Here is a 27,828-nt window from a genome sequence, read left to right on the forward strand (position 1 = left end):
ACTTTCACACTAGCGTTCGGGGCTCCGTTTGAAGGCTCTCACAAGCGGCCCCGAACGGATCCGTCCAGCCCTAATGCATTCTGAGTGGATATGGATCCGCTCAGAATGCATCAGTCTGGCACCGTTTGTCCTCCGCTCCGCTCAGCAGGCGGACACCTGAACGCTGCTTGCAGCGTTCGGGTGTCCGCCTGGCCGTGCGGAGGCAAACGGATCCGTCCAGACTTACAATGTAAGTCAATGGGGACGGATCCGTTTGAAGTTGACACAGTATGGCTCAATTTTCAAACGGATCCGTCCCCCATTGACTTTCAATGTAAAGTCAAAACGGATCCGTTTGCACTATCATGAAAAAAAAAAAAAAAAAATTTTTTTTTTTTTTTTTTTTTTCATGGTAATGCAAACGGATCCGTTCTGAACGGAGCCACCGTCTGCATTAATATGAGCGGATCCGTTCAGAACGGATCCGATCGAACGCTAGTGTGAAAGTAGCCTAAGGCACATTTTAAGGCAGAGATGATCAACCTGCAGCCCTCCAGCTGTTGCAAAGCTACAACTCACAGCATGCCCTAATAACTGTAGGCTATGCAGGCATGCTGGGAATTGTAGTTTTGCAACAGCTGGAGGGCCGTAGGTTGGGCATCCCTGCTTTAAGGCATTGTTCACATCTCCATTAAGGTAACTCTAGTAGTCTCTTTCAGCAGAGGAGCAGACTCCAAAGTTACCATATCTGGCATAGACGGATACCACCAGACCCATCCACTATAATGGGGTCCGGCAGGTTTCTGGCATAAATGCCATCTTTCTATTGTAAAAATAGCGCTCCATTCCATTATAGTGAATGGGGATCCAAAGGTGTCGGATACAGTAACTGCCTTTCTCCTGGAAAAGACTACCAGAATTACCTATGGAGATGTGAACAAAGCCTTAGTTCTTCCTTGCTTTCCAAGCTAGTTTGTCCTTTTGAGCTCAAATGTATTTATATTTCATGCAAACTAGACCTATTTTAGAAACCATTCTGTAGAAAATCAATGTTGACCTACTTCTTTAACATTTAAGGGGAACCTGTCACCATAAAAATGCTAAATAATCCACAGACAGCATGCTATAGAGCAGGGGGATCTGAGCAGATGAGATTAATATATAGATTTGTGGGAAAAGATTCAGTAAAACTTGTGTTTTATTCATTTAGGCTAGGTCTACACGACGACATTTGTCGCGCAACAGTTGTCGCGCGACATTTTGTTGCATCAATGTCGCGCGACAATTTTTATAATGGCAGTCTATGGTGTCGCACTGCGACATGTTGCGACTGCGACGCGACAGTCGCAGAAAAATCCATCTTGAATGGATTTTCTGCGACTGTCGCAGTCGCAGCATGTCGCATGTTGCAGTGCGACACCATAGACTGCCATTATAAAAATTGTCGCGCGACATTGGTGCAACAAAATGTCGCACGACAAATGTCGTTGTGTAGACCTAGCCTTAAAGAGGACCTGTCACCATTCCTGACATGCCTGTTTTAATAGCTTCATGTATTTCCCATGTAATACCAATTCTGGAGCATCTATTCTTATGGCTCTATGTTGTGCCATTCCTTTATTATAGCTACTAGAAGTTAAAGAGGACCTTTCATCAGTCCAAAAATTGTGAACTAAGTATCATGACATATACAGCGGCGCTCAGGGATCTCACTGCACTTACTATTATCCCTGGGCGCCGCTCCGTTCTCTCGTTATGTCCTCCGGTATGTTCGGGGACTTGGTTATAGTAGGCGGAGTCTGCCCTTGTTCTACTGGGCGTCTCCTTCTCCTAGGCTGTAGCGCTGGCCAATCGCATCACAGAGCTCACAGTCTGGGAGAAAAAACCTCTGCGATTGGCCAGCGCTACAGCCTAGGAGAAGGAGACACCCAGCAGAACAAGGGCAGACTCCGCCTACTATAACCAAGTCCCCTAAGTCTCCGCCTACTATAACCAAGTCCCTGAACATACCGGAGGACATAACGGGAGAATGGAGCGGCGCCCAGGGATAATAGTAAGTGCAATAAGATCCCTGGACGCCACTGTATATGTCATGATACTTAGTTCACAATGTTTGGACCGATTAAAGGTCCTCTTTAACCAGTCCAGGACCGCCGCATGCAGGATCATGTCCTGGCCGCGGCCCTGTAATTCCTCCTGGACGCGCCGGCGCGTCCTCTCGCGAGACGGGAGATTTCCTGTGAACGCGCGCACACAGGCGTGCGCGTTCACAGGATCAGCAGATAAACAAGTGCAACTACAGCCTGCCAGCAGCGATCGTTCGCTGGGCTGTAGATGCGTTTTTATTTAACCCCTAAAAGGTATATTAGACGCTGTTTTGATAACAGCGTCTAATATACCTGCTCCTCTGGTGGTCCCTTTTGCTTGGATCGACCACCAGAGGACACAGGCAGCTCTGTAAAGTAGCACCAAGCACCACTACACTACACCCCCCCGTCACTTATTAACCCCTGATCACCCCATAATAGACTCCCTGATCACCCCCCTGTCATTGATCACCCCTATGTAAGGCAGGGGGTATATGTTAAAATACACCCCAAAACACATTGCCCTACTTCTTCTGAGTACGATGATACCACATGTGTGACACTTTTTTGCAGCCTAAATTCTAAAGAGTATCTTTACGATTTCACAGGGCATTTTTTACGCATTTGGATTCCAAACTACTTCTCACGCTTTAGGGCCCCTAAAATGCAAGGGCAGTATAAATACCCCACATGTGACCCCATTTTGGAAAGAAGACACTCCAAGGTATTCCGTGAGGGGTCTGGTAAGTTCATGTAAAATTTTTTTTTTTAGTTAGTGGAATATGAGACTTTGTAAGGAAAAAAAATAAAAAGTTTCCGCTAACTTGTGCCAAAAAAATAAATAATATTCTAGGAACTCGCCATGCCCCTCACGGAATACCTTGGGGTGTCTTCTTTCCAAAATGGGGTCACTTGTGGGGTATTTATACTGCCCTGGCATTTTAGAGGCCCTAAAGCGTGAGAATCCAAATGCCTAAAAATGCCCTCCTAAAAGATACTCATTGAAATTTGGTCCCCTTTGCGCACCTAGGCTGCAAAAAAGTGTAACACATGTGGTATCGCCGTACTCGGGAGAAGTAGGGCAATGTGTTATGGGGTGTATTTTTACATATACCCAAACTTTGTGTGAGAAATATCTCTGTCAAATGACAACTTTGTATTAAAAAAAATGGGAAAAGTTGTCTTTTAGAGACAAAATAATACAGCATTAAAAATGTAAAAAATGTGGGCCAAACAGAGATACGTACACATATAAATTCGAATTTTAGAACACTGATAATATTCAATCTTGAGGGTTTTACGTGTTATTGAAGACATTTATTGTCTTTTACTGTATTGTAATATACATCTTTATATCATGTTATATATTTGTATGATGCCTTTCTTACCTATATATTGTTTTTCACTGTTTATCACTAGTCAGATTTTAGTATTATTGTTTTAGTACTGTATATTTTAGCCGTTGTATCTGCATCAGGCTTAATAATAAATATCGTGACCAGCACTTATATGTGTACGTATCTCTGTTTGGCCCAGGTGGTGAGTGCTCAGCCTTTCAAACATTTTTTACATTTTTAATCCTTCCTATGACTGGGTGAGTCATTTAGGCTTGGTAGCACCCAATCCACAGCTATAGACAGAGTGAGCCACCATACTTTATATTTATAAAATAACACAGCATGCTGCACTAGTTTGTCCAATCATTTTTGCCAGTGTGTGTAATGGAAGTCCCTACAACTGACCCTCTGATGCAGATGTGAACATAGCCTTAGCTAAGCTTGTCTTGATATTGGCATGTAATACACAACCTGTGGTAAGCAACTAAATATTTTTTCTGAACCCATACCTACATATTTTTATTTATTCATTTATTTATTTTTATGACATAGGCTAAGATGTGCTATGCCATGGCTTAAAGGGGTTGTCCGGGTTCAGAGCTGAACCCGGACATATCCCCATTTTCACCCAGGCAGCCCCCCTGTCTTGAGCATCGGAGCAGTTTATGCTCCGATGCTCTCCTTTGCCCTGCGCCAAATCGTGCAGGGCAAAGGCATTTTCTGGAGTTGGAGCTGCCAGGTGGAGGCTTTTGCCCAGCAGTGTGTTATTGTAAATAAAAGAGCCCTTGCAATCCAGCGCAGGGCAAGGGAGCGCATCGGAGCATTAACTGCTCCGATGCTAACATCAGGGGGGCTGCCTGGGTGAAAATATGGGTGTGTCCGGGTTCAACCCCTTTTAACCACTACCACTGGTTCACCCCTTCTTTGCTGTCCGCATAATGTCACCCAGCTGTTGTTTGAGTGTGACTTGTGGGTAAAGATACATTGCCTAACAGTGATGACCTATCTTAAAGGGGCTGCCTGGTTTCCTGTATTGATGACCAGCTCAGAATAGGTCATCAATATCAGATCAGCTGTTTGAAGAGACCGCAGTGCTCTTCACTGTTCACCTGCTCATCATTGATATTGCAGTGAGCAGGTGTAATTACAGCTCCTCTGTCCCATTCAATAAAATGGAAAAGAGCAGTTGTAGTTATACTCTGTCCCATTCAAGTGAATGGGATGGAGTTGCTGTAACTACACTGCTCGCTGCTGCAGTGTTGATAGCGAGCAGATAAAAGTTAAGAGAATGTAGCACTCACGTGAGTGCTGTGTTTTCTTCAAACAGCTGATCTGCAGGGGTGCTAGGGGTTAGACCCTTGCCGATCTGGTGTTCATGACATATCCGCAGGAAACCGGACAACGCCTTTAATTGAGGTGTCAAGCAGCCTCCCAGGTTTTCAGATTAACACCCGAGGACATAGAAGGAAGCTTGGTACTTTTTCTGTATCTCTTACTGCCATATTAGGCCTCTTGCACACGAACGCGTGCGCCCCGTTGCCTTATTGCCGACCGCATTTGCAGATCCGCAATACACGGGTGCTGTTCCGTGGGCATTCCGCATCACGGATGCGGACCCATTCACTTCAATGGGTCCGGAGATGCGGAATGGAACGGAAGCACCGAACGGATTCCTACGGAAGCACTACGGAGTGCTTCCGTGGGGTTTCGTCCCGTACTTCCGTTCTGCAAAAAGATAGAACATGTTCTATCTTTTTGCGGAACGGCCGGATCGCGGACCCATTAAAGTGAATGGGTCCGCGATCCGCTGCGGACTGTGCTCGTGCACTGCAGGCCGCAGTACGACCACGGGGCGCAAACGTTCGTGTGCAAGAGGCCTTAATCAGATTTGTAGACAATGCAGGGGAAGAACCTCTGTAATGAGTAGTATTGGTCAAGTTTGCATTGCTGTATGGTTGATGGCGTGTGAATGATGATTATATCACCAGTTCAGGAGGAAATCATGACTCATTGCCTGTTCCTGAACCTGATGTCAGCCTGAGTAATTCTATCCTAAGGATATTTTTTCATGTGATTTCCTGTGCAGTTGGGATAGTCCGATTATCACAATTTTACAGTATGTTAATATTATTCAGGTTTAGTCTATGTACACTGCAGAATGTAGCTATACTGTACATGAGTGGCATAGTCTTCTTTAAATGTATATCCACACTACTGGGATAGATGATTCTATTAGAAACGGTGGGAAACTATACTGTTCCTCTGTCTCTTTGCAGTATTTTAGGAGGGTCTGCTTGAAGTTGTATTTTACGTTTCACGCATTTGAATTGAGCAGGAATTATGAAATGATTAATAACTGAAAGGAGGCAGTGGAGGTCATTAATGAAGACCGGCTTTTTTTTACGCTGCCATAAGATTCGGCTAATTTATGTAGAGGTGTTCGCCTCATCATAAGTTAGGCAAGTCTACAGCAGTCCATACGCCTGGCGTAAAAACTACTCCAGCCGTTTTTCGCCAACATTTACATCTGTTTTCATTCGTAAATGTTAGCATATTGTGGGGGGCCAGCATGCCCCGTCCCGTCCACCTGCCGAACACAGCGTAAAACCGGCCGTGCTACTAAATATCATCACACGGATGGTCAGAAAATGGACTTGCAACTTTTTTTTCCGACTAAAATAGCAAGACCTTAAATGACCCCCAATACATTCCGCTACGTCTTTAGTGTAGACGTGCTTGGCATTTCCATGCAGTTGGCCATTAGTATAGCACCTGCACGCTATGTATTTAAAGTCTACAGTCGTTGTCAAAAGTTTTGAGAATGACACAAATATTAGTTTTCACAAAGTTTGCTGCTAAACTGCTTTTAGATCTTTGTTTCAGTTGTTTCTGTGATGTAGTAAAAAATATATTTACACGCACTTCATACGTTTCAAAGGCTTTTATCGACAATTACATGACATTTATGCAAAGAGTCGGTATTTGCAGTGTTGGCCCTTCTTTTTCAGGACCTGCAATTCGACTGGGCATGCTCTCAATCAAATTCTGGGCCAATTGCTGACTGATAGCAACCCATTCTTTCATGATCATTTCTTGGAGTTTGTCTGAATTAGTGGGTTTTTGTTTGTCCACCCGCCTCTTGAGGATTGACCACAAGTTCTCAATGGGATTAAGATCTGGGGAGTTTCCAGGCCATGGACCCAAAATGTCAACGTTTTGGTCCCCGAGCCACTTAGTTATCACTTTTGCCTTATCGCACGGTGTTCCATCGTGCTGGAAAATGCATTGTTCTTCACCAAACTGTTGTTGGATTGTTGGAAGAAGTTGCTGTTGGAGGGTGTTTTGGTACCATTCTTTATTCATGGCTGTGTTTTTGGGCAAAATTGTGAGTGAGCCCACTCTCTTGGATGAGAAGCAACCCCACACATGAATGGTCTCAGGATGCTTTACTGTTGGCATGACACAGGACTGATGGTAGCGCTCACCTTTTCTTCTCCGGACAAGCCTTTTTCCTGATGCCCCAAACAATCGGAAAGAGGCTTCATCGGAGAATATGACTTTGCCCCAGTCCTCAGCAGTCCATTCACCATATTTTCTGCAGAAGATCAATCTGTCCCTGATGTTTTTTTTGGAGAGAAGTGGCTTCTTTGCTGTCCTTCTTGACACCAGGCCATCTTCCAAAAGTCTTCGCCTCACTGTGCGTGCAGATGCGCTGACACCTGCCTGCTGCCATTCCTGAGCAAGCTCTGCACTGGTGGCACTCCGATCCCGCAGCTGAATCCTCTTTAGGAGACGATCCTGGAGCTTGCTGGACTTTCTTGGACGCCCTGAAGCCTTCTTAACAAGAATTGAACCTCTTTCCTTGAAGTTCTTGATGATCCTATAAATTGTTGATTGAGGTGCAATCTTAGTAGCCACAATATCCTTGCCTGTGAAGCCATTTTTATGCAACGCAATGATGGCTGCACGCGTTTCTTTGCAGGTCACCATGGTTAACAATGGAAGAACAATGATTTCAAGCATCACCCTCCTTTTAACAGTCTTCCATTGTAACCCAATCAGCCTGACATAATGATCTCCAGCCTTGTGCTCGTCAACATTCTCACCTGAGTTAACAAGATGATTACTGAAATGATCTCAGCAGGTCCTTTAATGACAGCAATGGAATGCAGTGGAAAGTTTTTTTGGGGATTAAGTTAATTTTCATGGCAAAGAAGGACTATGCAATTCATCTGATCACTCTTCATAACATTCTGGAGTATATGCAAATTGCTATTATAAAAACTTAAGCATAATTTGTAATTCTCAAAACTTTTGGCTACGATTGTATATACCGTACATAGCATGTCAATAGCCATGCTGCTGTATAAAGGTGTACTGTACACAGCCCCTACATACATCTGATAGTCCAGAAGTGTTCGCTGAGCTAAGTAAGTAAATGCAAACTCTTAACAATTTTAGCACTGAATCAAGCAAATATGTTTTATTGGGTCTTTTGCATTAGCTGATTTTTCATTATATAAAAAATATTGTGTGATGCAGTAATTACAAAAAAAATCATAAAAAAACTGTCAAAACTGCTAAGGAAAAAAAATCCTATGTATTCACCCCTTATCCCTGATAAAGTCTACTAGGAATGGTAGGTAAAACATTAGTGAAACTACACTGATTAATTATGAAATTATCCTAAATAGCAATCCCTTAAAATACACCGCAACATAGTGTATGTGCATTTTCTGTGTGGATTTCACTGCATTTCTGCACAAAATCCGGGCCAAAATCTGCATGTGTTACTTATCTGCATGTTTTTGGCCTTGTTCACATTTCCTTGTCCGTTTCATGCCCATGGAAAAATCAGTCCGTGTTTCATCCGTGAAGGGTCTGTGTGTCAATTTTTGGGACATTCGAATTCCACAGACACCGATTAGCTGAAAATGAATGTCCAGAGCATCTCCTACCATTGTTAAAAAACGGACCAAACACGGATGCCATCTGGGTTGTGTCAGTGATTTTTCACTGACCAATAGACTTCAATGGGCGTGTTTTGTCTGCATCACGTACCAAAGGAGTGCACGTCTCCGTGTTTTGTTTTATTGACCTACGGTCAGTAAAAAAATACTGATGCGTGAACACATCAAAGTCAATGGGTATGAGTCCTGTCCATGGATAGCACAATGTCAGTGAATAACCGCCTAATCATAAATTAGGCAGATCCTCTGGCAGCACAGACGGGGTACAAAGACCGTCATGAAAAGCTGGCTTTTGTATATCCATTCTGATAGGTCCCGGGCACATGGCTTCTGCAGCCGTGTACACATTCCATCACCAGAAGCCTCACGATGCGGACAATAGCCCTGTCACAGCCAGTGGGATAAGGCTGTTTGTGAAGGCCCCAGTCCCAGGGCATGGCTATTGAAAGGATTGTTTAGCCAGCGTTCAGACTGCAATGGAATGTGTGCTGTTCCTCGCAGCGCTGCCTGTGAAAGGAGGAAGTGAATTTCTAATGAAATCTTTCTGTATATGTTGTGAGGGGCGACAGCTGATTGTAACTGGCAGCCCCCAATGTGTTGGCAATGCTTTTAGCATTACGTCTGAATCTCAATCATGTTCTTTTAAAGATACTGGTTCTAAATTATCTTTATTTCTTCCATTTCTTGCATTTGGTGCGGAGCTGAAGCGAGATGTGATGCTGTTGTTGCCAAAGGCAGAGTGAACAGCAACTTTCACTAATAATTAGAACAAGGGCATCGACACTGTGGCACATTGGACTGGAAAAGACAGGATGCCAGCCTGCTTACATAACCTAGCTGGTGGCTCCTCTAGCTACGTGTCGTTTGTGCTACATGCCAGTTTTCCTTTAGACTTCATGTTTTTCCTTAAATCAGATCACAGTACAAACACAGAGAATGAGGGAGATTTACCAAAACTGCTGCCCATAGCCACCACTCAGATGCCATCATTCATTTTCCAGAGCTTCTCTATATAGTGAAAAGATCAATCTGATTGGTTGTAAGCAAGTTTTCTTTTGCACCAGTTTTGATAAATCTCCCCCCCAATGTTCTTGGCATTGCGTTGTGAATAACGGTAATGGCGTAGATTGGAGAGCTGTGGTCCATTCAGAAGTTAGTAGGGTGTTGCAGGGTTATTCCTGGAGAATGTACTCATTTGATGGTGGTGGTTATCTCTATATAGATGGTTTATATCTGCTTTAGGTTTTTAGTGTAATTTTATTTTGTCAGTCTTATCTATTGTAGCATTTGAATATAAATCCGTTGTCCTACTTGATTTCCACAGAGTCGCTAAATGTAGTATAATAATAAGATTGTATACCACCGCTTAAGTCATGCTGCATTGGTCCTGACCTCCAGCAGTGGCATAGCCGTATACATCACTGGATGCAGCAGTCTGTTCCCGTCTACTACTGTGGGCATTGATTGGCTGCAGCGGTCTCAGCCATATACAGCTACATTACCGCTGCAGCTGTAAATACAGAGCAGAAGCACAGAAAACGTTGGGGCTGCGGGGTTTAAGGGGTATTCCAGTTGTGACAAATTATCCCCTACCTAAAGGTTGGGGGTTAACTGTTAGATCAGTGGGGGTCCTACTAGTGGGACCCCCACTGATCATGAGAATGGACACCCCTGAAATGTCAGGCATGCATACTGCCGCTTCATCAATCTCTAGAAATAGCCATGCACTCTACTAGGCTGTCTCCGGAACTCCCTTAGAGATAAATGGAGCGTCAGTACACATGTCAGGGGTGTGCGTTCTTATGATTGGTGGGGGGCCCACTGGTAGGACCCTCACAGATCTAATAGTTTTCCAACCAGAATATCGTAATTTCAATAATCCGCAGCACTCGCCAGTAGATGGTGAAAAAACTGTGATTTATTCACTCAAGCAGTTTTGAGTTTTTCTTTAAGTGGTAGGGACACAATCTGTTATTGTTTTAATCCATTTCCAGGCTTCGGAAAGTCTGACAACCCCTTTAATACCTGATCGATAATGTAGCATGTTTTAACTCTTAACTTTCCAAGATGCATACATTTCTTCTCCATCTCAAACACAGAATATTTCATATTCTAAAGATTTACGCCCTCGATTTCCATTAACTGACAGACATCTCTGTAGCCGGCAGTATTTCTCGTGAATGTTGACAGGGTTATTGTTTCCTTTATCTGCCCTAATATTTTATTTTGTTAATGGGCAAACATTTTCCACACCAGTTAACTGCCTTCATGATCCACCGAAGGTCACACCAGCCTCAGCCTCTCCTTTGTATTCATGGAATAATTGGCCAATTGTGTAAGTGATGAGCTAGCCCTCCCTCCCTCCCCATCTGGGTCCCAACTACACGTTGCTATTAAGCCTCCTCGCCCGCTCCCTGAGGAGAGCAGTGCTATTGCGCAGGTTGAAACAGCAGAAGCAGCATCCATTTTAATCTGCAAGACAGCCTCTCGCCCTGTAGGGCGTTCTCTCGGTCCCCCGTCTACAGATGCAGTAATCCTTGCCTGGTATTTGCATCATCTGTGATCTCTTCTTGCTGTATGATGCTCTGAGATGGTACACCAGGAGAATTGTGCTTACCAGGTAAGATGAGGGCATGTACTGTATGCTGCGCTGTTTATCCGAGGCAGAGGCCAGGCCTGTGCATGGAGACGGCAGCGTGTGCTGCTATGTTGCCTCTGACATAACATCCATGCTATTGCATATCCTTCCTGCCTTACACAGCCTTTCCGAAAAATGCTCCGAGCCCCCGGTGCTTCGGTGTAAGCCAGCCATGTGAGCCGTCATTAGAATTGTATAGGACAGTATATATCACACGCATGTTGTACTGTTTCTGATGCAATTCTATGTTCAGCAGTATGTGTCCTATATATTATTACATTATTTATGTACGCTTTGTGCATATTTATTGTACTGTCATTTTAATATTCTTTTCCCTATTAGTGTAATGATGAAGAATTAGCGTGAATGTTATATAGACAGTATATATTAGCAAATTTCAGTTCTGTGTAGGGTTACCATTAGCATTTTACTTATTGTATGTCATTCAGTACATTGTGAGTAAAACTTTCACCCCACCATTTGAGCGCTGGATGTGATACATACACGATAGCCGCTCATTACCTTACAGACGTCGATTATATAATGTTAGTCCAGGGAAAATTTTAGGAAAAAAATAAAGATGCCTAGGCACAAAGCTTATAATGGTGGGGCTATAAACCATATTGATTTTAGAGCTTAAGACTTGCTTTACATGAGCAATACGGAATTAGTCAGGGTCTGTTCAGGTTAAGGCTACATTCACATGACAGTGAGAAGTGGACGTGCATTTTAAGAACAATTGTAGTCTATGAGGTTATCCACACAGCATTTTTTTATTTATTTTTTGGGATTACCAGTGAACGTAAAAAAATCGAACATATTCCATCCTGTCTGTTGTCACTGACCAACAGCCCCCATACAATTGAAAGAGGACCGTTTTAATGTCCATTTGTTAGAAAGGCATCAGTGAAAAACACAACCGTTAAAAACTGACTGTTTTAGGCCTTATGCTCACAAACGTTGTTTGTTTTCGTGTCCGTTCCGTTTTTTTTTGCGATAGGATGCGGACCCATTTATTTCAATGGGTCCGCAAAAAATGCGGACAGCATACCATGTGCTATCCGCATCAGTAGGTTCGTTCTATAGACCCGCAAAAAAAATAGAACATGTCCTATTCTTGTCCGTTATAGGCATTGTTACAATGGATCCGCAAAGATAAAACGGATAGCATCCGAATGTCATCCGTTAGTTTTTTTTTGTGGACCGCAAAACACATACGGTCATGTGCATGTAGCCTTAAAGGCCTTTTTTTTTTTCGTGTGAATGTGTCCTTAATCAGTTTTGTCTGTGATTGCATTCAGTTTTTTCTGCACAGACGCGCATTTTCAATGGTTCCCGCAGGTGAAGAAAAACTAAAGAATAACACTCAACATCTCCTAGCAACCATCATTGAAAAGCACATCGGGGGAGAGTTATCAAAACTGGTGTAAAGGAAAACTGGCTTAGGTGCCCATCGCACCCAATCAGATTCCACCTTACATTTTCCAGAGCTCCTTTGGAAAATGAAAAGTGGAACTAAGCCAGTTTTCCTTTACATCAGCTTTGATAAATCTCCTCCATAGTCGTCTAATGGTAGATGCTAAGCATCATGGAAGTATAAAGTGATTCTCCCGTCAAAGACAAAAAATTCAGTGTGCCCTCACATGTTGCAGGTGCGGATTTTACGAAGTAGCATTTTTTGTTGTGGATTATGTTGCAAATTTTGATGGGTATTTGTGAATTACTTTGCAGATTACATTTCCATTGAAATGAATGGAGACATTCAGCAACCGGAAATCCGCAACAAAACATTATTTGTGCTCTGTTCTGGAATTAATATTCCACAGCAGAACAAAATGCAGGTATTGAAACGTTTCATCTCCATAGGATAACACAGGAGATGTCTTGATGTTGCGGAAAATTCCACAATGTGTGCAGCACAATACAGTGCCACCAGCAAAGTGTGTGAGATTAGACAAATCTCATGTACACTTTAGGCTACTTTCACACTTGCGTTCAGAGCGGATCCGTCTGAGACGGATCCGCTCATATAATGCAGACGGTGGCTCCGTTCAGTACGGATCCGTCTGCATTATATTGTTAAAAAATTTCTAAGTGTGAAAGTAGCCGCAGACGGATCCGTCCAGACTTTCAATGTAAAGTCAATGGGGGACAGATCCGTTTGAAGATTGAGCCATAGTGTGTCATCTTCAAACGGATCCGTCCCCATTGACTTACATTGTAAGTCTGGACGGATCCGCCTGCCTCCGCACGGCCAGGCGGACACCCGCCTGCTGCTGAGCGGAGCGGAGGCTGAACGCTGCCAGACTGATGCATTCTGAGCGGATCCGCATCCACTCAGAATGCATTAGGGCTGGACGGAAGCGTTCGGGGCCGCTTGTGAGCCCCTTCAAACGGAGCTGACAAGCGGACACCCGAACGCTAGTGTGAAAGTAGCCTTACTTTTTTTCTTGTGTGGAAATCCGCAGCATGTCAATTGTTGTTGCCTTTTTCTTGTGCAGATGTCAATAGAAGGGTGAGATCTATGGAAAATCTGCATCAAATCTGCACAAAAAATGCATAAAAATAAACAAAAAAACCCCACAAATAATGTGGATCGATGTTAATTTTTTGTGCGGATTTTCTGCACATAAATCTGCACTGTGTGCGGTCAACCTAAGGTTTAGGCTACTTTCACACTAGCATTTCTATTTCGATTCATTGTCAATGGGGACAAAACGTAACTGAACAGAACGGAATGCACCAAAAAGCATTCCGTTCTGTTCTCATACCGGAGAGCAAGCCTGCGGTTTTCTTTCTGTTATGGGATGCGGAGCAAAACGAATCCGGCATGACCCACAATGCAAGTCAATGAGGACGGATCCAATCTGACACAATAGAAAACGGATCCGTCCCCCATTGACTTTCAATGGAGTTCATGACTGATCCGTCTTGGCAATGTTAAAGATAATAACGGTCGTGTGCATGAGACGAAAACTACATGCAAAACACAATTTTTCCCCTGAACAGACCCAGACTCATTCTATATCGCTCATGAGGAAGAGACCTAAGGGATCATGCACACGACTGTGCATGCGGGGCACCGACCGCGTTGCCACCATCTTCAGACGTGGACCCATTTACTTGAATGGGGTCCGTGATTCACATCCGAGAGTCCGCACTGCAAAAAAGTACTGTTTGCGGAGGCACAGACAGAAAACCCATGGAAGCCTCCGTTACAGACTGCACCGTATCTCCTGGATGAAGTGAATGGGTCCATATTCCTTGATACGGTGTGCACACGGCCGGTGCTTATATATTGCGGACCTGCTGTTTGTGGGCCGCAATACAGGCCCGGCTGGACAATGGCTGTGTGCATAAGCCCTAAGTTTGTGTCCACATCAGCAGAGCTTCTTCACCTGTGGGAGGCTGTCCCCGCAGGTGAAGAAGTGCCCACCCGCTGTAACATTGACAGGGCACTGACTATTTCTTCCAATTAGCAGAACCCCACAGGTGAAAAGGACAAATTGATTCGTTAGAATCGTTTGACTCCTCTTTAGTCCAAGTAATATTATCCAGGGTTCTTCCAGTGCTGAGACATCAGCTTTTTCTTCCTCATAGTAACTTCAGTACCAGGAGAACTACATTAATAAACCCTCCTTCTCTAGATATTTGGCAGAGGGAGTACTTTTTGTTTTATACAGATAGACGGTTCTTGACTCTGCTTGGTGCAGGCATTTATGCTCAGCAGGGCAGGGAGATTCCTGAGACCTTTACATTGCAAGAAAATAAAGTAATTTGAGGTATTGGAATATTGACCTCTGCTGGAGCGAAAAGACGCCTACGAAATGACTTTTAAGAATGTTCCCTTGCCTCAGATTTGTTGTAGAAATTTTTGCAACTGAAAATCAGTGAACATGATAATGCTTCTTGCATATATTCAGATGACTAGGACAGCTGCAAAGATTTCTTCAAATAAAGCTGCTACTACAGTACCTTGAAAAAGTATTCACCCCTTGACTTTTTTCGTGTTTGGTTACATTACAGCCTTAAGTTCGGTGTTTTGTTAATCTGAATTTTATGTGATGGATCAGAACACAATAGTCTAAGTTGGTGAAGTGAAATGAGAAAAATAGATAAATAAAACTATTGTTTAAAAATAGAAAACAGAAAATTGGCATGTGCATATGTATTCACCCCCTTTGTTAGGAAGCCCATAAAAGGCTCTGGTGCAACCAATTACCTCCAGAAGTCACATAATTAGTGAAATGATGTCCACCTGTGTGCAATCTAAGTGTCACATGATCTGTCATTACATATACACACCTTTTTTGAAAGGCCCCAGAGGCTGCAACACCTAAGCAAGAGGCATCACTAACCAAACACTGCCATGAAGACCGAGGAACTCTCCAAACAAGTAAGGGACAATGTTGTTGAGAAGTACAAGTCAGGGTTAGGTTTAAAAAAAAAAAATCCAAATCTTTGATGATCCCCAGGAGCACCATCAAATCTATCATAACCAAATGGAAAGAACATGGCACAACAGCAAACCTGCCAAGAGACGGCCACCCACCAAAACTCACAGACTGGGCAAGGAGGGCATTAATCAGAGAGGCAGCACAGAGACCTAAGGTAACCCTGGAGGAGCTGCAGAGTTCCACAGCAGAGACTGGAGTATCTGTACATAGGACGACAATAAGCCGTACGCTCCATAGAGTTGGGCTTTATGGCAGAGTGGCCAGAAGAAAGACATTACTTTCAGCTAAAAACAAAAGGCACGTTGTGAGTTTGCGGAAAGGCATATGGGAGACTCCCAAAATGTATGGAGGAAGGTGCTCTGGTCTGATGAGGCTAAAATTAAACTTTTCGTCCATCAAAGAAAATGCCATGTCTGGCGCAAACCCAACACATCACATCACCCAAAGAACACCATCCCGACAGTGAAACATGGTGGTGGCAGCATCATGCTGTGGGGATGTTTTTCAGCAGTCGGACTGGGAAACCGGTCAGAGTTGAGGGAAAGATGGATGGTGCTAAATACAGGGATATTCTTGAGCAAAACCTATACTACTCTGTGTGTGATTTGAGGCTAGGACGGAGGTTCTACCTTCCAGCAGGACAATGACCCCAAACACACTGCTAAAGCAACACTTGAGTGGTTTAAGGGGAAACATGTAAATGTGTGAGAATTGCCTAGTCAAAGCCCAGATCTCAATCCAATAGAAAATCTGTGGTCAGACTTAAAGATTGCTGTTCACAAGCGCAAACCATCCAACTTGAAGGAGCTGGAGCAGTTCTGCAAGGAGGAATGGGCAAAAATCTCAGTGGTAAGATGTGGCAAGGTCATAGAGACTTATCCAAAGCGACTTAGAGCTGTGATCGTCGCTAAAGGTGGCTCTAAAAAGTATTGACTTTAGTGGGGTGAATAGTTATGCACATTGACTTTTTCAGTTATTTTGTTCTATTTGTTGTTTTCTTCACAATAAAATAAAAATAAATAAATAAAAAAAATCTTCAAAGTTGTGGGCATGTTCTCTAAATTAAATGATGCAAATCCACCAAACAATCCATGTTAATTCTAGGTTGTGAGGCACCAAAATACGAAAAATGTCAAGGCGGGTGAATACTTTTGCAAGGCACTGTATGTGTGTAGGTCTTTCCTTAGCTACCCTTATGAAGGGTTCTTCCTGCTACTATAGTGGCTGCATCTCCCACCAGAACTTATAGGATAAGTTTACTCATGGCAGAATTAATTTGCTACAAATTTGTTTGCAATTGAGGTAAAAATCTGACACCTATACACCACATATAGAGCATTTATCTTGTCCTAAAATCCACAGCATGTATGTAAAACCACATTCAGATGCATTGTAAATTATACAGAGAATCTTGCAAAATTATGCCATGTGTGAAAATGTGACAGCAAGAAATGTACAACATCTGCAGACTCTGCTGTTTTGGCTTCATTCACTTTTGACCTTTGGGCAGAAGATGCATCAGCACTGGTAGCTTGAACTACCGTTTAATAATGTGTTGCACCTTAAAAGGGTTGTGCAGCGTCATGATAGGTTATCAATATCAGGTTGGTGGCTTTTTGAAGAAGCTGTGACTCTCATGCGAGCACTGCATCGGACTGTTATGGAAGACCTAGACATTCTCTTTGAGTTTTTTTATCCATATTTCATTGATTTGCCCCCTTCACAACCTGCTGTAAGCACAGCACAGTGCAAACATCTTTCCCAGAATGTTTCTTAAGTCTGTATTAGACAGTCTGATTCTGAATTAGACACCACGATCTGCTGCCTGCCAACGATAATTTTTAAACCTGGCAAAAGATTTGGATTTCCCGAAGCTCGTTCATTGGGTAATCGGCAGTAGTATTACACTGCCAGATCATCACTAACGAGCGTTACTACGAACGATCATTTACGATTATCTGGCAGACAATCTGCTTTAGTATGTGGGCAGAAGAATACATGAAGATCCTGGTCATAAATGCTATTTTGGTGATGTTTTTGGTGCTTTATCTATAGCCAAAAATAAGAGTGAATTATAGTCAGATATATCTATCACCCGAAGAATCATAACTCCTAATCACAGGTAAATTCCAGCTTCTTGGCAGACTGGCACAGTTCCCTGGCAGTGGCCATGTATTTAATTGGCCTGCTAACAAACAAACGCACTTAATTTCAGGCTTTATGTTTTTCTGCCATCCCCTGCTGTTGAGAACAAATGCTTTTAATATTGTAGCTTTTTGTTTGTAGCTTCCAGTGCAGAGTGAAAGTGTAGTCAATGTAGTATGGTCGTCAGAAAAGCTTTATGTGTAGGTGAATGGTCAATAATGTGAACAAAGTAAGAACTCTTAACTTTGTTCCTTTTTCATTAAGAGCATAGTACAAAATAGTTGTTTCTGCTTACACGTTTCAAGCTCTTACTCAGAATGTGCTCAAAACGAATAAGCAGAATTAAATTTATTACTATGTTTTCTATGAAGATGGAATAAAGAAGTGATTTTATTAACGTGTGTTAGCCCAGCTGTCCGTGCCGGCGCTGCTGCCCCTTCCCGTGGACATGGGCTGCGGGCTCCCTCTTTCCCTCCTGCTGACAAGCGTGGGCAGCAAGTAGCGTAACTGTTGTATCTATGCTCCGTGCCAGAGCTTCCTTCCTTCTTGAGTCCTGTACTGTTTGTTAGGGCTTCCATGGGTGTGTCTCTCCTCCTTCGTGAGGCAGCATGTACACGCCCTCTGTCTTCAAGCCTATGGCATTTTTTATGCATTTTTCAGATTTTGCTTTTTTGCCACCTGCCTCTAACCTTGGACTTTGTTTACGGACTTTGCTTGATCGCTGCCTGCCCTGACTTTGGACTTTGTTTACAGACTTTGCTTGATCGCTGCCTGCCCTGACTTTGGACTTTGTTTACAGACTTTGCTTGATCGCTGCCTGCCCTGACTTTGGACTTTGTTTACAGACTTTGCTTGATCGCTGCCTGCCCTGACTTTGGACTTTGTTTACAGACTTTGCTTGATCGCTGCCTGCCCTGACTTTGGACTTCCTGACCACGTACTTCACCTCAGTGCTTGCTTCCTTTGACCCCCCCCCCCCTGGTTAGCTGCCACTGACTTGGGGACTGCTCTGAAGTGGCACCTGGCAACTACCCTAGCAGCCCAAGCCTATCCTCATTATCAGAGGCTCTGGTGAAGACCAGGTAGTCCCTTAGTCACGCCCCTCCCGCTTCCATAACAACTCGCTAGATATCTTACTGTGTTATATATGGTTGCCGCTGGTCAGCGGCCTCTTTACACTGAAGGATTTGAGGCTGCTTGAGACTTTATTTTGGGTCAATTATATGAGCTGTTGTTCGCTGGTGTAAAGAGCTATGTATAGTGAGCAGAAGCAGGGGGCTGTGCTCTACAGTAGTATACGATGGCTTGAGCATAATTAATACTGGATTTGGCTCAATTGTCAGCCACCATCATACACTTTATGTACAAAGCATTAACTGCTCGTAATTTCCATTCAAAATCACTGGATTTTTTTTTTATGTGTGCGAACAGCCAAAAATGAAAACTTGATATTTCCTTTCAAACCTTATACGTAGTTGCCGTCTACAGTATTGCAGGTGTAAACTTGGCTTCAGGATCCTCCATGTGAAAAACGCCTCTCCTTTCAGCCATATTTGCTTTCATGGGACTGATAGATTTGTCAGCCAAGTACGAAGCTGACGAGTCCATCAGACATCTCCTCCTCCCATCCCCTTCTCTGCGGGGACATGCCTGATTTGTATGTGATCTAACATTTACATACAGTATGGTCCTTACTAATCCATTCAGAGATTAGAGTTTGCTTACAGACAGATTATTAATAATATATGGACATTCTTTAATAGCAGAACCAGCAATTTAGCATTTTGGGCAGTGTAGCCCAATGTTGATGGAGGATGTACTGTAACTGCTCCTTGCTCAAATGATCTCTCCTCTGGTAAAGCTACTTTCACACTCACGTTTGGTGCGGATCCGTCTTGTATCTGCACAGACGGATCCGCACCAATAATGCATACGCTTGTATCTGTTATATAACTGATCCGTCTTGACTTTTATTGAAAGTCAATGGGGGACGGATCCGTTTTCAATTGCACCATATTGTGTCAGTGAAAAACAAATCCGCCCCCATTGACTTACATTGTAAGTCAGAATGGATCCGTTTGGCTCCGCATAGTCAGACGGTCACTAAAACGCTGCAAGCTGCGTTTTAGTGACCGTCTAAAAAAACGCAACGGAGACCAAACGCAGCCAAACTGATGCATTCTGAACGGATTCTTATCCGTTCAGAATGCATTGGGGCTGAACTGATCCGTTTTGGACCGCTTGTGAGAGCCCTGAAACGGATCTCACAAGCGGACCGAGAAACTCCAGTGAGAAAGTAGCCCAAGAAGAAAACTATCACCCTAGTGCCACCTATACGTCCATGTTAAACCCATTAATGAGCCCTGATAAGGGATATCCTAGGCCTGTTTCAAGGCAGTTTAATGAGTCAGACAAACAGGATGGCTAACTATTGGTGGCACTAGAGGCCATTCTCTTCCTTTTGGAGGAGAGCTGATTTACATGCTTTTTCCCAGGGTGCATTGCACTGGCTAGCTCTTTGTTTATTAAGGTCTGCTCAGTGGTCAGTTGATCACCGTAGGTCCAGCTTTCTAATTTCTTGATGCTAAACTTTTTCTTACAGTGGAAGCTCCTGCTGGCCATGGCAGACCGTGAAATGAATGGCCAGCCATGCAACACATGGATGGTCCAAGACAGTATGAAAGACCCTGTTTGCAGAAGCTCTCTGCTCTGGCTTAGAGAGGGCTACTGAGCAGGGATCTCCTTCTACAGTTCCATTTTCCCTAACTGGTCCTGATGACACAATGAGGCACTTTACAATGTGTAAGAATACGAATCACAGTCTTAATATTAAACAAATTTACTATTCTGGTGCATGGACTGTGCCAGACCATATGCAAAATATTTTCTGTGTGCTAAAACATTTGTCTGTACACCAAAAGAAAAACTATCTAGTCTAGCCACCTATAAGTTTGCCTAGTCTTACTCTGAAAATGTGGCAAAATGTTGACACATATTTTGGTGTACAGAAGCACATTTAGGCCACTCCCCCTTTCCCACACAGCCACACCCCTTCTTGAACGAGACGAAAAAAGCTTAAAAAAGTGTGCAAATCTGTTGGTAAATGTGATGCAAAGCATGCACTCTGTTTTTTGGTGTCCCATTGAGAGTGATTGCACATTTGCAGCTTTCTCTGCTGAGAGCGGGCACAGGACGCCCCTGTTCTCTGGATCTAGCATGGTTTTAGCAGGCAGATGCACACCAATTGCACATGACATCAGGAACGGACTGGAAACTTAAAGTGGCCCTGGTAAAATACTAAAAGTGACCCTGTTTTGTAGTCGGGGCCAAATTGATGGAAGGCAGGGCCAGTTATACCATATTGTGGCATATTATACCACCCCAACAGAGCCAAATACTGCCAGTCCATCACAAAATACTGCCAGCAGTAGGGGTGGGCGATATGGCCTAAAATCTATATTGCGATATAATTTTAAGCATGTGCGATATGCGATATATATTGCGATATATTGTTTTCTATATTGGGGGGGGGGGGTGTTTAAATTTTATTTATTTTTTACTTTTTATTTATTAACTATTGGCCTCCTTAAGGGCTAGAACCCTTGTCATATTCACCCTAATAGAGCTCTATAGAGGACTTTACACTCTCCCTGCTGCCCTGTGCATAGTGCACACAACAGCAGGGAGCTGACCATGGCGGCAGCCTCTGATCTGCCCCCCTTCCCCAGCCTCTGATCTGCCCCCCTTCCCCAGCCTCTGAACTGCCCCCCTTCCCCAGCCTCTGATCTGCCCCCCTTCCCCAGCCTCTGATCTGCCCCCTTCCCCAGCCTCTGATCTTCTCCCCAGCCTCTGATCTGCCCCCCTTCCCCAGCCTCTGATCTTCTCCCCAGCCTCTGATCTGCCCCCCTTCCCCAGCCTCTGATCTTCTCCCCAGCCTCTGATCTGCCCCCTTCCCCAGCCTCTGATCTTCTCCCCAGCCTCTGATCTGCCCCCCTTCCCCAGCCTCTGATCTTCTCCCCAGCCTCTGATCTGCCCCCCTTCCCCAGCCTCTGATCTGCCCCCCTTCCCCAGCCTCTGATCTTCTCCCCAGCCTCTGATCTGCCCCCCTTCCCCAGCCTCTGATCTTTTCCCCAGCCTCTGATCTTTTCCCCAGCCTCTGATCTTTTCCCCAGCCTCTGATCTTTTCCCCAGCCTCTGATCTGCCCCCCTTCCCCAGCCTCTGATCTGCCTCCCTTCCCCAGCCTCTGATCTGCCCCCTCTGGTAACGCAAACCCCCCCTCCCCAGTATTAATCATTGGTGGCAGTGGCCACAGGGTCCCCCTCCCCCCCCCCCCATCATTGGTGGCAGTTTGCAGTTCCGATCGGAGCCCCAGCAGTGTAATGCTGGGGCTCCGATCGGTTACCATGGCAGCCAGGAGTCACGCTGCTGAAGTCCTGGCTGCCATGGTATGTTAGTGAGCAGAGAGCAGCGCATTATACTCACGTGCGCTGTGGCCGCCGGTCGCTCCTTCTTCTCATAGGTCTGTGCGGCGCATTGCTAATGCTGTAAGCATTAGCTATCCGCCGCACAGACAGAAGAAGGAGCGACCGGCAGCCACAGCGCACGTGAGTATAATGCGCTGCTCTCTGCTCACTAACATACCATGGCAGCCAGGACTTCAGCAGCGTGACTCCTGGCTGCCATGGTAACCGATCGGAGCCCCAGCATTACACTGCTGGGGCTCCGATCGGAACTGCAAACTGCCACCAATGATGGGGGGAGGAGGGGGACCCTGAGGGATATGGCCGGCACATTCATTGGTAGTGCAGTGGCCACAGTCCCTCCCCTCCTCCTCCTACTCTGTCCTCATTGGTGTTCAGCGGCAGCCGCGCACAGTGGGGAGGGAGAGACTCCCTCCTCCCCCCTCCTCCTCCCTCCACTGTGCCGGCCGGCTCAGAACATGGTGCGCGCGATCATATCGCGGTCCGGCGATATAGGCGATATGGTGAAAATCCATATCGTGGCCCAAATTCATATCGCATATCGCCTATATCGCCTATACCGCCCACCCCTAGCCAGCAGCACAAAATACATCCCCAAAAACTTCCATTGGCCGGCTTTGAAGAGGGCCCAGGTAGCCCCCTGGGCATCGGCCCACTGGGAAATTTCCCTGTAAGGTCTATGACCAATCTGCCCCTGCATGACATATCTACATTATGTGCCACACAAGTTTATTATAGTGGGAAAATTGCTATAAAGAGCCTTAGATGTGACTGAATAGTGCCCACCTAGAGGACATATGTGTTCTTATCAACATGAAAAATATCTTTCAACATGTGCCCCTCAACCTTACCAGCCCTGTTTACTAAACCACGGGGGTCCCATCAAAAGTTTTCCTTCAGTTCTGATTAATAAGCAGGCGAAGTCCAATTTCTTATGGTGGACAATCTGTCCTGGCCGTAGATTGCGTAATTCATCTTTCTTAGAACATTTTATGGATGTCCTGACCTAAATAGAACCTGTCCTACTGTGGAGCATACGGCTGTTACCGTTAAATATACAGTACTTAAGTAGTTAAGGCAGACATTTGGCGAGCAGAATGTTTGCCCTTCTGGCAACATCTATGAAATAGTCATGAATCATTTCAGAAACCAATATGACATAAACCCAGTAGTCTCAGGAGCTGTTAATTTTTAATACAATATTTGTGAAGGTTTTTAAAGTGGCTGAAGGGCTTTTGAAGTGTTAAAAATCCTAACTTGAATTTGGAAAATTTGCGCAGTGAGTTCAGAAGTAGGTCAGACTGACCTGAGGAGATGTGACTGACTTCGAGGAGTGAAGTGTCAGACTTCATCTCTGTGCATTTATTCTTGTCAGCCTTCCTGTTATTTCTTCAAGGTTCCTCGTTTTAGAAGCAGAGAGAGATGTGACCGATTTTGTGTCCTTACGATCGGTTTACATGTAGGCAGATCAGATTGCATCATTTGGTTGTGAATTTGTTATGCAATATCCTTCTCATGCTCATAAATTAAATGGAAGTGTCACCATGACAGAAGAACCCTTTAACTGAAGGCATCTATTAGTATTCATAAGAACACAGGCCGGTACGCCCTCCACCAAAAAGCATGGCCAAAATGTTCATGTACAAACTAAAGTGCATGGGCCAATATAGCAATCTGTTCGTTCCCGATAATTGCGTGCATTTTTTCAACACATGGTTGATTTTAGCCAACCATACAGAATTTTTATTTCATTTAATGGATAACAGAATTCCCAAAAGATTCCACATTTTTAGATTTTGACGTTGATGCTGAATGGGTCTCCACACTGAATGGAGTTTGCTGCCAGCTTGGTGTAAATATTTGCTGCCTGGTTTAAGATAACAAGTAGGTGACATTTATGGGTGTACACAGCTGCCAGTGCTATCAGTTGTTTTATGGTGGTCTTCTAACCTTTCACCTACCAGAGGCCCTGGCTTTAACCTCACAGAGAAACCCATTACTATCCCTTAGCAACTGCCGTTTGTCGTGTGATGTTCTACTGTCCAGAGTCTGGTTCTGCATGTCTTCTCCCCTTATTATTATTCTATAGACTGTTTCCTTCTAATCTGATCATGGGCACTGAATGCCATGGTTTCAGTCCTGGTGCAATGTAATCAGAGGACATGACTATTGTTGGGCTGGCAGGAAGCTGGACCGCCTTGTGTACATAGACTTAGATGGAGCACAAATAGAACAGCTGAACAAGCTCGATATCTGTGGCCCTTAAAACCACCCAGATTAAAATCAGCCACCCAGCATCCTGGACATCGCCACAGCGGATTCAGAATTTTACAGCCGCAACACTTTTAATTAAAATAACCTGCGTTATCTGTGTGCACGAAAGGGAGGGAACAATACAGGGACATTTAGTGGGTGGCTTTGGGCAAAATCTTTCCTGATCTAGTTTTTCACTTTAGCCGTTGACAACATGGGAAGCCTTCATAGATAGAAACACCAGGTGACATGTAAGATAAAAATAGCAGTCAGATTTCCCATATAAGCACAGCTCATCCTGATCCTCCTGTTTACATGAGTCAAAAATCAGGATAGTGAAGACTGACATATACTGTACACAGAGCTTGCAGCAAGCATGCACACAAATGAAGGACCAGGAAGAAGATGAATCAGCTGGTAATTACGGTAGTGTGTAGTTACGTGGAGGAGGCTTGGGCTAGTGATCTATTTTATTTTAAGTTGCTGTTATAATTTTTTTTTATTGGAAGAACACTCAGGGAGATGTAAGACGGTATGAAAACCACTTACAGAGATGGGATAGTGAAATGATCAATAGCATGACGCACTGTGTATGAGTACGGTAATATCAGAAGTGATGTAATCGCCTGAAACACAAATACTGAGAAGTGGCTGGTGCATCATCAGTGGTGCTGAAAATGGCTCTGCTTAGTAATGTGTAATCTGTCATCTATCTGCTCAGAATTATCACAAACATGTCAGTACGTGTGAAGTATGATCATTTTCAGGATACTCTTTCAAGGTATAAGAAAATATACTTACACAGTTGGACCCCCAGGAATCTGATAAAGAAGGTCTATCCCGCGGATAGACCATCAATATTATGAAGCCAGAAAATCTCTTTAAGGGCTCATCCACATAACAGCATGGGCCCGTGGTGCACTCCACAATCTTCAAGATACGGAGAGGTGCGGAGACATGGATCAGAAGCACAACGAAGAGCTTCTGTGGGATTTCGGTACATGCCTCCGCACCACAAAAAAATAGAACATGTCTTTCTCTTGCAGATCACAAACCCATTCAAGTCAGTGGGTCCACAAACAGCGTGCACACAGACAGTGCTTGCGCATTGCAGTCCGCAGCATGGGCACGGAGCACAAACGACCTTGTGCATGAGCCCTTAGGGTGTGGTCACCCAGCTCAGCCGCACAAACCGCAACGGGCTCGAATTAAACTACTTAGGACCATGTTGGTCTGTATTGTTGAAGGGGAATTCTAGATGTGACAAGTTAATCCCGATCCACCCTTACGTGCACCGCCACAATAGTTTATTTTTATTTTTTTCATATTAAGCTATGCCTCTAACTCTGTCAAGTACATGCCCAATCCCCTTAGTGCCCCACATGGTAATGATTACCCTTTAGTGCCCAAAGTAATTATGCCCCCTACTGCCCACACACAGTAGTTATGTCTCCTTTTGGCCCACACACAGTATTTATGCCCCCATAGTGTCCCCACACACAGAATTCATGCCCCTAATGTCCTGTTCCACACAGAATGTGTGCCCCCATATAGGATTATGCTACCATAGTGCCACCACGTAGTATTATGCCACCAAAGTGACCCTTTACTGTTAATAAATTAAAGCAAAAATAAGGAATACTCCTCTAGCTCATTCCTCCGGTGAATGTAGCACACCCTGCTCCAGCAGCAGGCATGATGTGTATACATGTGCAGAAGAGAGCATAGGCTGATCCCCGGCCAGGGAATGATCCTGACGTCTCTGCTCCTACTACACAGCCAGTAAAGGGTGGAGCAGGGAGCTGACTGCTCCCTGTTTCACCATTAGACTCAACTGTATCTGCATCCACAGGATGCAGATAGTTAAAATTGGGGCATACCTTAGCTGTCCCGGGACCACAGGACAGCCACCAGAATCCAGGACTGTCCCACCGGATCTGGGACGGTTGGGAGATATGCCTATGGGAGTTCCAGAAATAGCTGTCTACATAGGGGCAGTGATTGTGAACATTTGTATGAATGATTGATCGTTCAAGCAATTGTCACTCAATGTAAGATATAGAATATGAATATGTGAAAGCCTATTACCTGAATATGAGAAAGCCTATTACCTGAGGCATTGTCTGCATATATTTCCATGGAAGTGTGAATGCAGTCCTCCAGACTTTCCATATGGGCAAGCAGTATGATGTGCTTGTCATCAGGCAAGGACAGGACTCCCCAAGGAGTTGTGACAATAGCAAGCTGTGACTGGAGTTGCAATGTGTATGTTTTACTCCATCTTTCCAGCTTTGGCCATAGGATTAGTAATCTGTTTGTTTTTGCCTCCGACAGAAGTTGTTCGTACTAATGTATCCAAAGGGTGGTGGCTGTTCCAAAGGGCGAGCAGGGAGGGAATGGAGAGGAACAGAGCTTATGCTTCTCACACTCCCTGAGTGTACAAATAGTGCAGGACATTCATGAGAGTCATCAAAATGCATTGAAAATATCATCAGTGTGCTTGTATTATGGAGCAAGGATGACTTTTTTTTTGGGGGGGGGGGGAAGAACCCCAATATTATTTTCCAAATAGTGAAGCAGCACAGCATATTTTTCTCATTGCTTAGATTTTTCTCATGAATTAATTTCAGTATTGTAAGCGCTTCTCTAGATTTCTAGAATGCATTGTGATAAGCGGGAGATGTATTTTTTTTTGTCAAAGGGCTGAAGTATGAAATTCTTGTCCCTGGAATATATTACTACTCCGCCTGCCGCTGTAATGTAACTACAACTGTGTCTGGAGAAGATGCATTTTGCCTTTATTAGGTAAAGCCAGGGAACATATCAGTAGATTGTAGCCACATTCCCAGCTCAAGTGTGGCAGGTGATAGTGGGAGTATGACAGGCCCTGGTTCTGTGTGCAAGACATAGATAGATCTTAAAGGTGAAAAGTAACAGATGTCTTCACTTCTATGTGAGAAGAACAAACAGCGGGCTGAAGGAAGGCAAATCTCACATAGCCTGTCAGTTTAGCTTGTGCAGAGCTCATGTGGCAAATCTAATCAAAAGCCTTTAGAAGCAAGGTAAATGGGAGAGAAAGTGGAGTACGGACGAGCTGTAATATGCCGGAAGATTCTTTGCCGCCAAAAATGAACACCACGAGGAAGGATAGAGTCCTGCAGAAAATCTCTTCACTTACCTTGGAAAGTTCTACTAAGGTAATGATAGTAACTCAGTTACTGTTGGCTTAGAAGTATTCTCTACTGTGTATGACAGGTTACTGATCAGCTTTGGATTCCAAAAATGTAGTTTTAGAAGGTATCGTTTTTAATTGTAGTTTTAGGGTGCACTCGCACACAAAATCATCAAGACGACTTTCCCCATGTTATCCTGAGGGGCTGAAAATTGTCTGAATTTTGTTCCACTGTGGAATTTACATTTCGTAGCATAAATAACGTTGTGTTGTGGATTTTCTGTATGAGAATTGTTTCAGATTTTTCC

General features: G+C 44.2%; 1 protein-coding gene across 5 annotated transcripts in view; it reads left to right on the forward strand.

Moving 5' to 3' along the window:
* Positions 1-27,828, forward strand: part of SCHIP1 (schwannomin interacting protein 1) — a 151,944-nt gene that overhangs the window by 103,018 nt on the left and 21,098 nt on the right. Inside the window, exon 1 of one of the 5 annotated variants that reach the window (XM_044291808.1) lies at positions 10,841-10,993. The exons of 3 other annotated variants lie outside the window; for them this stretch is intronic. In XM_044291808.1, the coding sequence (XP_044147743.1) occupies positions 10,964-10,993 (30 nt within the window). In that variant the 5' untranslated portion in view covers positions 10,841-10,963. Of the gene's footprint in view, positions 1-10,840; positions 10,994-27,171; positions 27,546-27,828 lie in introns of those variants that run through there. One more of the 5 variants, XM_044291807.1, reaches the window with a different exon arrangement.

This window comes from Bufo gargarizans, chromosome 4 (genome assembly GCF_014858855.1).
Source record: "Bufo gargarizans isolate SCDJY-AF-19 chromosome 4, ASM1485885v1, whole genome shotgun sequence".
NCBI lineage: Eukaryota > Metazoa > Chordata > Amphibia > Anura > Bufonidae > Bufo > Bufo gargarizans.